This window comes from Mirounga leonina, unplaced genomic scaffold (genome assembly GCF_011800145.1).
Source record: "Mirounga leonina isolate KUSES-001 unplaced genomic scaffold, KU_Mleo_1.0 Mir_454, whole genome shotgun sequence".
Lineage (NCBI taxonomy): Eukaryota > Metazoa > Chordata > Mammalia > Carnivora > Phocidae > Mirounga > Mirounga leonina.
In genome coordinates, this window is record NW_023270763.1 from 14,961,891 (window position 1) to 14,974,885 (window position 12,995).

General features: G+C 42.5%; 1 protein-coding gene across 4 annotated transcripts in view; it reads right to left on the minus strand.

Moving 5' to 3' along the window:
* Positions 1-491: 491 nt before the first annotated feature.
* Positions 492-12,995, minus strand: part of RABGEF1 (RAB guanine nucleotide exchange factor 1) — a 58,784-nt gene continuing 46,280 nt past the window's right edge. For all 4 annotated transcript variants that reach the window (XM_034988732.1, XM_034988731.1, XM_034988729.1 and 1 more), the window contains exons 6-9: positions 12,684-12,816; positions 11,361-11,452; positions 6,753-7,009; positions 492-3,042 (exon numbers count right to left, since the gene is read on the minus strand). In XM_034988732.1, the coding sequence (XP_034844623.1) occupies positions 2,644-3,042; positions 6,753-7,009; positions 11,361-11,452; positions 12,684-12,816 (881 nt within the window). In that variant the 3' untranslated portion in view covers positions 492-2,643. The remainder of the gene's footprint in view (positions 3,043-6,752; positions 7,010-11,360; positions 11,453-12,683; positions 12,817-12,995) is intronic.

The following is a 12,995-nucleotide window of genomic DNA, read 5'->3' on the forward strand; positions in this document are numbered from 1 at the left end:
CATTTCTATATAGATTAGATTAAGCCCCCTTTGCCTGGGTGGCTGTCCGTCAAGCGTCTTCCTTTGGCTCAGATCATGATCTCAGGGTCCTGGGATGGAGCCCCGCCTCGGGCTCCCTGCTGCAGGGAGTCTGCTTCTCCATCACCCTCCATCACTCCCCCTGCTCATGCTCTCTCTCTCAAACAAAATCTTTTTAAAAAATAAAAAATAAAAAAAGATTAAGCCCCCTTTATTTGTTTGAAGACTGAGTACCTGGGGTAAAACTTCCAGAATAATGCGAATAGTAGTAACAGCAAACATCCTTCTCTTGTTCTTAATTTTAACTGGAATGTCTCTAATATTTCCTTTTTGGAATGGTAATGGTAATGATGGTTGTGGCCTAAACAGGAAAACTTTGTAACCTAAGAATGTTAGTAATGTAATTTTCCTAAGGAACTAAAAATCAATCTATTTGGAAGAGGGATGGATGATGACACCTTATTAATATGGACTTCTGTTCCAAAGGTTTATTCCAGTTACATTTATAGTACATAAAACAGCAATACATTCTTGTTGAGAAGACAAACTGTGGCCATAGTACTGAAGCTGACCTAAGAGAAACATAAGCTTCTACCTCAGGCAAGAGTTCATATCTAAAGAATTCAATTCATATGAGATAAACAAATCAATTCAACAACTTACTCTAACGAGATGTAAGAAATCAAAAGAAGACAGCTTTGTGGGAGGCCGATATGCACATTTTATTTAACAAATATAGTGTACAACGACTAAAAGAACTGTATATTCCCAGGAGAATTAAGAGTGTGTGTACCTGGATTAGCACCTAGAGAGTACATAGAAAAGAACAAAGGAAAAAGGAGACCGTCTTCTACGGAACTCACTTGGGGCCGGGTTTCTAAGTGCAGATTCTCACTGGTATCTGCCAGTAACTCACTGCACTCCACGTGAGCTCGGTGATCAGGGACTCGGGTCACTGCTTCATCACGTCTTCAGTGCTTTATGACAACAGCTGTGTCAACCTGATGGGCTTGAACGTGTAAATTTAAGGATAACAAGTTTTATACTCACCCTAGTTTTATTCCAAAATTATTGCACTCGAAATTTGTGGTACACTATTAGGACGGTATTGGGAAAGCAAAGAAACCTTCCTAACTGCTTGTGACGTGACCTTGTTTCAGAGTGGTGCCCTGTAATTACGCACCGTTTCCCAGGCCCACTGGTAATCTGCAGAAATCACCGACTGGAAGGAGGATCGTGCGTGGCCTGCTTAGGTTGCGAAGGGTTCCATGAGCATTAGAACAGGTTCCATAGTACCAGTGACTGCAAAGCTTCAATGACTACCAGTTAACTGGACGGTGCATTTAATGCAGTATTCTTTGGTTACATCACATTAACCACCACGAGGATAACTTCCTCACTTACAAAACAGATCAGGGGCTCTTAACTGGGGGCGGTTTTGCCGCCCCCCCCCCGGAAATATTTGGCAATGTGTGGAGATCGTTCTTCACACCTCTGGGGGCTGCCACTAGTGTCTGGTGGGTAGAGAAGCCAGGACTACTGCTAAACATCCTACAGTGCGCGGGGAAGCCCTGGTAACGGAAGCCCCTCAGGCTGCAGTGTCGGGAGTACTAAGGCTGAGAAGCCCTGGCAGAGGTTCACAGGACACGTGTCCGGGCTGTCCATCAAGTCGGAAGTTCGCCCAGAGGCAGAAGGGCACCTGCGCACGTCGGAGCTCGGAGGGATCCCCCATCGGCTCCCCCCAGTGGAGTCCTGGTCTTTCCTATCTTCTGATCCAGACCCAGGACCAGCTCCTTTACAAAGAACTCTGTAAGTATTTCGTGAATGAGTGGAGGAAAAAGGTGCAAGAAGCATGGTTCCAAGTCTTCAAATGACTATCCTCAACTGCAACTTTATGTGACCGAAAAATTATTCTGAAGCTCAATGGTGTCACGGTCTCTAACTGTACAGAACCCAAGTCAGGGCTAACCGATGGTCAAAAATGGAGTCGAGATTTTAAGGGGACTATGTCTAAACACTTCTAGATTCATTTAAGTGGGGGCAAACCAAATAAAATGGAGTTAAAGGCAAACATTCAATATACTTCATTTTAAACTAAACAAATTAACACATGAAATGCCATGCAACGCAGACACCATTCCTTTTTTGTTTTTACATATTTACAATTTTACATATTTACTTATCAATATATCTTCTATCTTTACAATTATAAAATATTTCAAACTGTAGAACAGTGGTACCACTGAATCCCCTTAAACATACATTTTGTAGCATTCATCTGTTTTATCCTTTAAAGGCAAGTATTTACCCAAAACCAAACCACAGTGAATGCCAAAGAGGAAGCACACGGGAAAATCATGGAGAAAAAATAGATTTAGACAAAACTTTCACATAAACCTTAAATGAATCTATTTCAGTAACTCAAATAAATAGTATTTTATTATTTACTAAGCTTCCCCTGCCAGGAAAAACAAAACAAACAAAAAACAATCCCCACAAACTGTACCTTGAAAAATGCTCTGACATTTATAAGCAATTAAGTTATAGTCTAGGTCCCAATCATGGACTGTAGTAAGGGCTAGCTACAATTTAGGCTCAAATAAATACTACCCATGTAAATTTTTATCATCCTGCATAAACTTGAGGTTGCAAAGGTGGAGGAAGTTTATCATTTTCAACATTTTCAGAGTCAATAGCTGCTAAAGATTGATTTGGGGCTTTAATTTCAAGCGGGTATTTCTCAACAATGTCTTGAACCTCTTTTGCAATTCCATCCGTCCACTCTATTAGGTCTTTCTCAAGTTTCTTGGCTTCACTCATGATCCTTTCTTGCCGTTCATTCAACTGAGACAGAAGATCCAAGTTCTTATACATTTGCTTAACCCCTAAGCAAGCATCAGGAGACCAATTCTCAGATTCCTGCTTCCTGGGAGAAGTCTGGCCGGACATGTATCGATCAAAATCTTCCTGACTTAAATTCAAAGACTGAGCATCTAATTTCTCAATGAAAGCCACAGCACAGCACTACAAAAAAAAAAACCAGAATGTTATTTACTATAGTCACATGAGGAAAGCTTCAAATATTCAAATATATATTTTTAAATCCTTTTATTATGGTGAATTTAAAATAGAATCAAAAAGTAGACACAACAGTTGAATGACCCACCATGGACTTCAGCTTCAAAAATTACCAACTCCTAGCCAATCATGTTTCCTTTATACTCCCATCTGAAACAATACATTTCTTCCTTAAAAAAAAAAAAAAAAAGTCACACTGCCGATTCCCACTGAGTCTGCCAGAAATTCAGTCCTCTCCTTGGGTTGTTCACAGGCGCAGAGTCTCGTACAGAGTGAACGCTAGAGCAGGCACCTTTGGTCTGTTCCACACCGGCTACTACAGAGCTTCCCGTGGACAAACCCGAACGATTTCCCAAACTCCAGGGCTCTCTGCCTCCCGGCCACGTTCAGGGCACAGGAATCACAATCCCATGTGCCTCGGGAACATGCCCCATAAAGCCATTCCCTCTTGAGGCCTAGCCAGTCCCACAGCGTTCACCCAGGGCACGGCAGCTACCAGGCGCATCTTCAGGGATTGCTGTGGCACCCAGACCTCTGGTCCTCAAAGGACCATCGGTCCTTTAACATCAGATGGTTAAAAGAATATAAGCTTTGAAATCAGGCAACCTGAGTTGTCACCTCTGTCACAGGACAGCCTAAGAGTCTGTGAGCCTAGGAAAGTTACCCATGCTCTCTGAGGTTCCGGCATCTGTAAAATGGGAAATACCACCCAGATTTATAGTGAGAACTAAACAATCCAGCACATGTAACGTACTTAGCTCACAGGTCAGCAGCAAGCAATGAATAAATGGGAGCAATTACTAGTACAGAAATCCTTGGGCAAATGCTCAGTTGAACAGACATCTGTTAGCTCTACTTTCTTATACGGATTTAATTTTTCTATAAGGAAAATTAATTTTCACATTTTTATTATTTATTCATTTTTATTCATTTTTATTTTTTTTTAGATTTTATTATTTGACAGAGAGAGAATGAGAGAGAGAGAGAGAGAGAGCACATGAGAGGGGGAGGGGCAGAGGGAGAAGCAGGCTCCCCGCCGAGCAGGGAGCCCGATGCGGGACTCGATCCCGGGACTCCAGGATCATGACCTGAGCCGAAGGCAGTTGCTTAACCAACTGAGCCACCCAGGCGCCCTTTATTTTTGTTTTTTAAGTAATCTCCATACCCAACATGGAGCTCGAACCCGTATCCCTGAGATCAAGAGTTGCATGCTCCACTGACAGAGCCAGGCCCTCACATTTTTTTAAAAAGCCATTTTCACAAGACATGCAATATAAACAGAGGAAAACAGGCAGCTCTCGGAACTTCTTCTGAGAAGCTCATTCCCAGGATCCTCCATTATTGCTCATAAAAAAGGGACTCTCTTTAAGGAGTATTCACAAACCTACTGCAAGTGACTCATGTGATGAGAAGGGGCCCATGTGACCCCTCCACACAGGCTCGCACTGTATCTGTGGAAGTGCGCAGCCCCTGCGACCTGGAGAGAGGAGGCATCTATGATTCTAGCACTCCTGGCTTGGATATACGCTATTGCTACAAGTGGAAACAGTCTATGTTAGAAAAGAGAAAACCATCTGAAGTTCCGGGAAGCAGTTTTAGTTTTGAAAAATTAAATTTGAGGGCGCCTGGGTGGCTCAGTTGGTTAAGCGACTGCCTTCGGCTCAGGTCATGATCCTGGAGTCCCGGGATCGAGTCCCGCATCGGGCTCCCTGCTCAGCGGGGAGCCTGCTTCTCCCTCTGACCTTCTCCCCTCTCATGCTGTTTCTCTCTCTCTCGCTCTCTAATACATAAATAAATAAAACCTTTAAAAAAAAAAAAGAAAAAGAAAAATTACATTTGAGGCGTAATGAATAGCTGGGAGTGGAGCTCAGTGTGAGGGCAAAACAGGTGACATGAGCTTGTGCATCATCACCATGCAGGTGACAGTGGAGCTGTGACCAGAGGACACAGCCGAGGGAGAGGAATGCAGAGGACAGAACCCTAGGGAGTAACACAATTCAAGGGGAAGCAGAGGACACAAAGCCTACAAAGAGACAAGGAAGGACTGGCATTGTGGAATTCAAAAAACATAGGAAGTTCCAGAACAAAGGAGTTATCAAGAGTGTTAAAGAAGTAAGATGAAGACGGAGAGTTTTCATGGGATCGAACAACTGGCAGATTTTCACTTTTGCCAGAGCAGTTTCACTGAAGCAGTAGGAGTAGAAGCTAGACTCTGAATCAGACGAGAAGATGGAGAAATAAGGTGCAAACATAGTTAAGGCTGTAGGTCACGGCTCTGGGAAGCTGCAGGAAGAGGCGACCCAGCAGCCTCCATTGCTGACCACAAGGGCCAGACCTCTGGGTCCTGCTCATTTCTTCTACTACCAGCCGTGTCTCCATCTCCATACTTCTCAGGGATTTGCAGACTGTCTGATTTCCCTAGATTAAGAACTAAATCCAAAAGGCTCTTCTCTAGCAGTCAAGAGCATGTTTCACTTATGTTAAGAAATGAGTACTTCAGCCACTTAAACGTTTTGGGGGAGTATAATTTAAACAAGCACGTGTCTGGAAGGATGAAAAATACTGCAAATAATGGTGCAAGCATCATTTTGAAAAAAAGCATTCCTGGGATGGGTTAAATGGTGATGGGCATTAAGGAGGGCACTTGTGATGAGCACTGGGTATTGTATGATGATGAATCACTAAATTCTACTCCTGAAACTAATATTACACTGTATGTTAACTAACTGGAATATAAATGAAAACCTGAAAAAAGAGCACTCCGAAGTCGAGCAGCTGAACCCAATGGCTGAGGGTGATGAGTGGCAGGGGCAGGTCCAGCTTTTGAGGGACCGGAAGCTTATAGACTTTTGGGAACCCACTTAAAGGAAAACACAATATAAAATTAGGTACAAAGGTGAATACGTATTTAGGATGTAAAAATAAATCACAACAAATTTCTGGAAGCCTTGAAGATTGAAGTACCGTCTTTTTAGACAATTTGCTAGAAACACTACCTTATGTAACCTTGCTTCCTCTCCCTATTACCCTGTACAACTTCCAACACAGGAAAGAAAGCATATACGGTGTTTTGATGCTCAAATTCATTAGTAAATCTAGTCTAAAGCAAACAAACAAAAGTTCAGTGGTCAGTAAAAGGAAGTATTCAGCCTTACTACTTAGACATATATACTTTAATACTGTCTTACCAAGAATCAATTAGCACTGTTAACAATACTTGAAAATCATTTTACATCCTCTAAACCGACCCTTTTAAAATCTCAGTATTCAGTTCTAAGAGATCACTTATAGAAATAAAACAAAAAATAATTCCTAAGTCTTTTAGTAAATCAAAATCCATGATCTGATTCATTCATGGTTAACCCAACTAAGTGAATGGCCCTTTTACCCAGGACCTGGGGGAGTGATGGCCAAGAGCAGCAGAGACTCCTCCATGTGGCTATCAGGTTTTCCGTAACAGGACCACAATCTCTGGTCAAGCACCGAGAGGTGGGGTGTTCGCATGGCGTGGTCACGTGCGCTATGTGACACCAAGCAAGCATCCTCAGCTATGCTGAGGCATTAAACTGTCACAGGCCTGTGAGTGATCTGTCACATCCCTACAATAAGTACCTTCATGGTTCTTCTCCGTTAACTCCAGGAAATCAAATACTCACCAGATTGGTGAAATAGTAGCCATCCTCCCCAGCCATCAATCGGCTTGGGTTGCAGAAGCGGGTGATATACTGGATGTTGGACTGAAGGCGTGGGGGGTTGCCCTTCAAGACAATGTAGATGAGAGTTGGTAAAAAGTCATCAGCTGAGGCTGGCTCATTCTTGGTGATCTTAATGGCATTGAAGATGTGCTTGCTGCACTTGGTGATGCAAGCCAACTTGTCTCGAGGCACACGCTTTGAATCCATTTCAATGATATCTATAAAGCAGAAAAGACACTGCTTCCAGTGAGAAATAATTACATAAAAGAAGCATTAGAATAATCATTTTTTAATCTGTCAAGTTAAGGGGTACCCTCGCTAACCCCTTCTCCGGCAGGTAATTTATGTATGAACAACTCTGACCACAAAAAAACATAAGCACTAGCTCATCCTTTCAGGAAGCGTGACCACGAGCCAGACACTATGTGCATTATTTCTATGCTCTGCAAGCCTATTTCTTTTTCATTCTCAGATTGTACAATGGGTACTACTATTAGGAAGGGAACTGAGGTTCAGAGAAGTTTGATAATTTGCCCAAAATTATATAGACAGCAAGTGGCAAACGGAGGATTTGAAACGAAGTCTATCTGACTCTAAAACCCATGCTTTCAATTACGATGTTAAACTGCTTATGAGCTCCTTGGAGAAGAGTCTTTTTCTTGCTTCTGTTCCTCTAATACACTGTAAAACTCAGTTTAGAAAGCGTACTGCTTTTTAGAAAGGTGGGTATCATACAAAGCATCATTGTATTGGGTATCAAAATACAGCTGCTGAAATCTATCCCATGTAGGTCTACAGCGGCCAGTCCCCGTGGCATATAAATCCCCACCAACTATAAACATCTACAGAACCTTTACTGCATTTATAACCTACTGGTTAGCACAGGGGATAAAGCAAGGATATAAAATTTAATCTCATGAATACCATTCATTTCCCTCAGAAAAAAATTACTTTACTGTCCCTAACTACCACTAAGTGGTAGGCTCTCATAAATGCACACCCTGTGTCACAAAGACTAGGAAGTGGTGAGGAATAGCTGTCAGCATCACTAGAACAATACAAGAGGAAGGAGGGAGAGTGCCCTTGGATGCACATTTCTGCTTATAATCTGGAGCAACATGAAAGAAACAGCTGAGGCAGGTTAATTTGACAGCAATTTCTGGCCAATAGCGGGAGTAAAAGTTTTCAATTGAGGCAGGGTGGTGGTGCACATCGGAGTTCTTTCTGCTCCCAGCTCCCATCCCTGAGGTCGGCTCCCGGGGGAACCCTCACGGGACCACCAGCCATGGAAGAGTAGTGTGCGGGGGACAGTGCGGAGGCCGTATTTTAACTTACTAATGCTTTCATTTTCTGAACTCACATGTCTATTGTGTGCTTTTGCTTATTTTATAGTTTAGTTCCTTTAATCTTTTAATTATGGGTTGTAATTATTGTTAGTATGTCTCAGTCTATTTTCATTTTCTTTTTCTATTTGAGCAGAACAAATTACAAAAGAGATTTGGGGATAAGACTTTTACTGGTTTTTATTCTTTAAACTTTTAGCCACTCTCTCATTAATGTTTATCCTTTAAGGGGCGCCTGGGTGGCTCAGTTGGTTAAGCGGCTGCCTTTGGCTCAGGTCATGATCCCAGAGTCCTGGGATCGAGCCCCACATCGGGCTCCCTGCTCAGCGGAGAGCCTGCTTCTCCCTCTCCCTCTGTCTGCCGCTCTGCCTACTTGTGCTCTCTATCTCTGTTAAATAGATAAATAAGAATCTTAAAAAAAAAAAAAAGTTTATCCTTTAAGTATTAAAGGGAACAAAAAATGAATTACTCTTTATCTGGAAGCATGTGTAGCTGCCAATGCCAGGAGGGAGGGCCAAGAGTGTAAAAAGGAAGAGAAGGGAAGGAAAAAAAAGAATAAAGGGGGGGGTGGTGGAGATTTCTCCCACACTCTTTGTCCTACAGCGACCCTTAACTTCCTAGCATCCTTTAAGCCTGAAAGAAGTTTTTTGGGGGGAACGCTTTTGAACCCCCCACCACGTGTAGTTAATTTCATGACTTGCACTGCCTGAAAGCCTAAACGAGGAGATCCCGGAGAAAATAACCTAACAGGAAACTCCCCACTGTATTAATTCTTCCAGTAATGATTTCCTGCCCTAGTCTGCCTCCTGTTGTCACTTACTTCTCACAGTCCTCAGCTAACTGCTGTGTGTCTGCCGTCCAGGGCTTTTACGTGTCATCAGTAGGAATGATGGGCTGAGTGTGGGTACTCCCATCTCGGCAGAAGTTTGGTTTTATCTTTAATGAAGTTTTGAAAACAAAGTAAGCTAGCCCTCTAAGTCATGATTTCTCAACGCTGGCACCAAACAATATTTTAGATTGTATCATCTTTTTTGTAGGGAACTGTCCTGTCCTGAAGGATGTTTAACAGCATCCCTAGCCTCCACCTACTAGATGAGAGATGTCAACTGAAATGGAAAATGCCTCATTCAGTGTATTTATCAACAAAACTGACAGTGCTGATTAGTAGCACATGGGATGATTTTGAGAAATTTAACTGATGTCTCCATTTTTAAGACCACTGTTATACACTGTCCTCTCTGGTTGCTCCTGTACTTAGGCTAATAAGGAAGAAAGTGATCATATGACCTTTGGCCCTCACAGAATGTATCTGCACTCGGACTGGCAAGATATGGGGGCTAAGATGAGAAAAAGTAAGAAGGCCTTTATAATTCTGTGGCCAAATTTCTACTATCAAAACATCTCTTCAAACTCCAACTCAGATGATTTGAGAAAAGTTTCACCCCTCAAAATCTATTAACAAACTATTGATATACTCAAGTCCTCTTAGTTCTATTTTTAAGCAAACAATGGTCTGGTTCTTGTAGTTTCTGGTTTTACAAGGTCTATCCTATGGCACTTCAGAAAAGAGTCCCAGACATAAATTTCTATGAAGTACTTTAAACATAAACCAGTTGGTCTTGAACTTGGCAAGAGTCTTCGGAAAAAAACACAAGTACAAGGCCCATATCCAGGCTTCTCACCTTCAATCTCTTATGACGTTCCCTGAGCAAAAGGTGGGAGTGGGAGTGGGCCTTGACCCAAAGGAGTCAATTCATGAAACCTACAACACAGCCTTGCAGAAAAGCTTTGAACAACAAAGATAACAGTATTTAGCTAGGCCAGACTGCAAGTGGAATTACAGAAAATAATTCATTTAATAAAGGAGTTAAAAAGCAAAGATATGCAAAGAGAAGCAGAACCTGAGAGAGTGGAAGAATCATGTTAAGAGCAGATGACCCAGTCCCTAGAGGGGCCGTGAAGCTAAGTTTCTGTGAGTGTCCTGCTTCCTTTCCTACCTTGATAAGCAAACCCTCCTTTCTTCCTGTAACATGAGTCTCTAGTTCTTATAACCAAAGGAGCCTACTTAATGGCTTGCCCCTGGCCACTGCCAACAGCAGCTGACCAACTTTCTTTACCAGCAGAATTTCATTAACGACTCTGAACAGGAAAGTCTTTCCAACTCTTCTTAATTAAGAAGAAGCTGGCCAAGGTTGGGTATCCTCTCCAATAGGAGGAATTTGTTTTGGTTCTGTTTTTTTCTTTGTTTTTAACTTCTGTGGTATACTTCTGCTGAGCTATTCCTATGAATGAGAAACAGAAACCTTATCAGGTGCCCGGACCTGTCCAGGATGGTGGAGCCACATCAGTTCAGGGCACTTCATTTACACCTTAAACAAACCAGAAAAATAATCCAAAGTACATCTCTGATTAACAACCAATTAGAGAGATATTGTTTTAATATGTAACTGTAGCAGGGGATTACCATGCCCCATCAATTCCCTTCCTTCCTCCAAAATTATTTTGAATATATAAATGCAACTGAGTTTTAAGAAATCTGCGCTTGGGGCACCTGGGTGGCTCAGTCGTTAAGCGTCTGCCCTCGGCTCGGGTCATACTCCCAGGGTCCTGGTATGGAGCCCCGCATCGGGCTCCCTCCTCAGCGGGGAGCCTGCTTCTCCCCTCTCCCACTCCCTCTGCTTGTGTTCCCTCTCTTGCTGTCTCTGTCAAATAAATAAAATCTTAAAAAAAAAAAAAGAAAGAAATCTGCCCTAGCTAGGGTGCCTGGGTGGTTCGGTTGGTTAAGCGTCCTACTCTTGACTTCTGGCTCAGGTCATTATCAAGCCCCATGCTGGGTTCTGCGCTGGGCATGGAGCCTGCTTGAGATTCTCTCTCTCCCTCTTTCTGCCCCTCCTCCCCCTCCCCCCCTCCCGCCCCAGTCACATACTCTCTCCCTCTAAAAAAAAAAAAAAAAAAAAAGGAAAGAAATTTGCCCTAGCTGCATTTGACCTTAGTTCAATACCCAAGAAATAAGAGACCTGGTCACAGAAAGTAAAGGGGAAACGCAGTTCACCTGCTAAAATGAATGCTTCAAATTCATAAAACTAGCCCACTTATAAACTGCGTTTACTGCATTTCAATATGTCTTTGGCAGTCTGCATTTTAGAAATATTTTGCTGTCTCATATGGATTTATGTTAACTTCAAGGGAGAAACATCCAGATAAAAAAGCTCTCCATTTCACTGACCTGTGATTGCTTTCACCACCATATCAGATACTTCTGAAATTTCTTCATTAACAGGGACACAAAGCATCTGAGGTGTAACCCAGTGCAAGGCTCTACAAAGAGGGAGAGACAGTAAAAAAAAATTCCAAGAATGGACCACAGTCATTTGTCTTGTCATTTCCTTCAGTAGAGGAGAAATACGGGGCACCGCTGACTAATGAGGCAATCCTAGGAACCAGCACACTGCCTCTAAACATATTAGGAGCTCAGATGAAGTGACCAAAATCCTAAAATGAGGCTTCTCTTATCACAAGAAAAGCAGAAGACAATTTTACTGGTTGAAATGAGATTATACTGAGGCTGAAAAGACTGAAGATTTGAGAAGAATCTGCTGCTCCCTCTCGTCATTGTCCATCACCATAATGTCCATTTAGGCTCTGCCTTCAACTTCTGAGGCACACTAGAGGCTGTGTAAGAGGCCGTGTAAGAGGCCAACAAGCATGTGTCACCCAATCTGAATCCCTGAGTTTCCTGGTCACACCCTATCTTCACAGCAGAGATTCTTGCCTGACGAATGCTCTCACCATGCACATCAGTCCAAAGCCCATCTAGTTCCTTCGGGCTCCATGTGCAACCTTCCTAATACCAACTCCTCGCTTCTGGTGTGACACCATCAAGAAGAGATCTACCATTACCAGCCCCATTGTCGGGGAATCCTGTTTGGATTCCTAGGCCCCCTCTTCCAGAAGCACCTTAGCATGACCAGTCTTGGACCCATTCCCACATTTAGATGGCCTATTTCCTAAAGGTTTTGCTGCCATTGGAATACAGAGCCCTGGGGCTCACTCTACCGCCCAGGGAAGATGGAGTGCTTTGGGAAGTGTTATCAACCCCAGTGCAAGTGGGAAGATGTGATCAGAGGAACAGCTAAATAATAAGCACCCCTGGTAGGGAGGAGGAATAATGACCCCTACTGCCTTCTATGGATATTCACAGCTTCTTGCCTGACAAGACATTATAATGAAATGAGAAAATAATGAAATTTCCTCCCGTTCCTTGGAAATTTTGGAGATTTGAAACAATCTCAAACATCAGATCTGCTTCTTACCTAAAGCTGCTTGGAGTCAGATGCATAAGCAAGAAGGTGATTTCAGCCCTTTCCTCCTATCAATTTACCATAGTCCTTTTCCTTCCGACACCATGAAGAAGCTGAGATGCTAAGGATGGTGGGTACCTTTGATGTTAGTTGCTGTCAAGGTTTGAAATGCAAGTGTCCTGTTGACCCACAACGTGTTCTCCTGATGGTAGGTAGTAAATACAAGACAAAGCAAAACAACCAACTACCTGATCCTTTTTTGAATAGCGAGATCTTTCTTCTCATCATCTGTAGTTTCTGGACAGAACACATATTTATAGAGACGAGTCATGATGTACTTTTCGATCTGATCCATTATCTTCTCAACTCTTTCTGAAGGCACTGAAATATCCAAATGGACATAAAAGCTAAGCTCTCAAGAGAAGGATGGACAGTTTAGGAGTATGTCTTCATAGCTTTTCCTATGTAGCAGAAAACTAATTTACTAGTAATGCATTAAATATACCCAGAAATAAAAGTATAAGATGTTACATAAAAAAATACCCTTTAAAAATTTACCT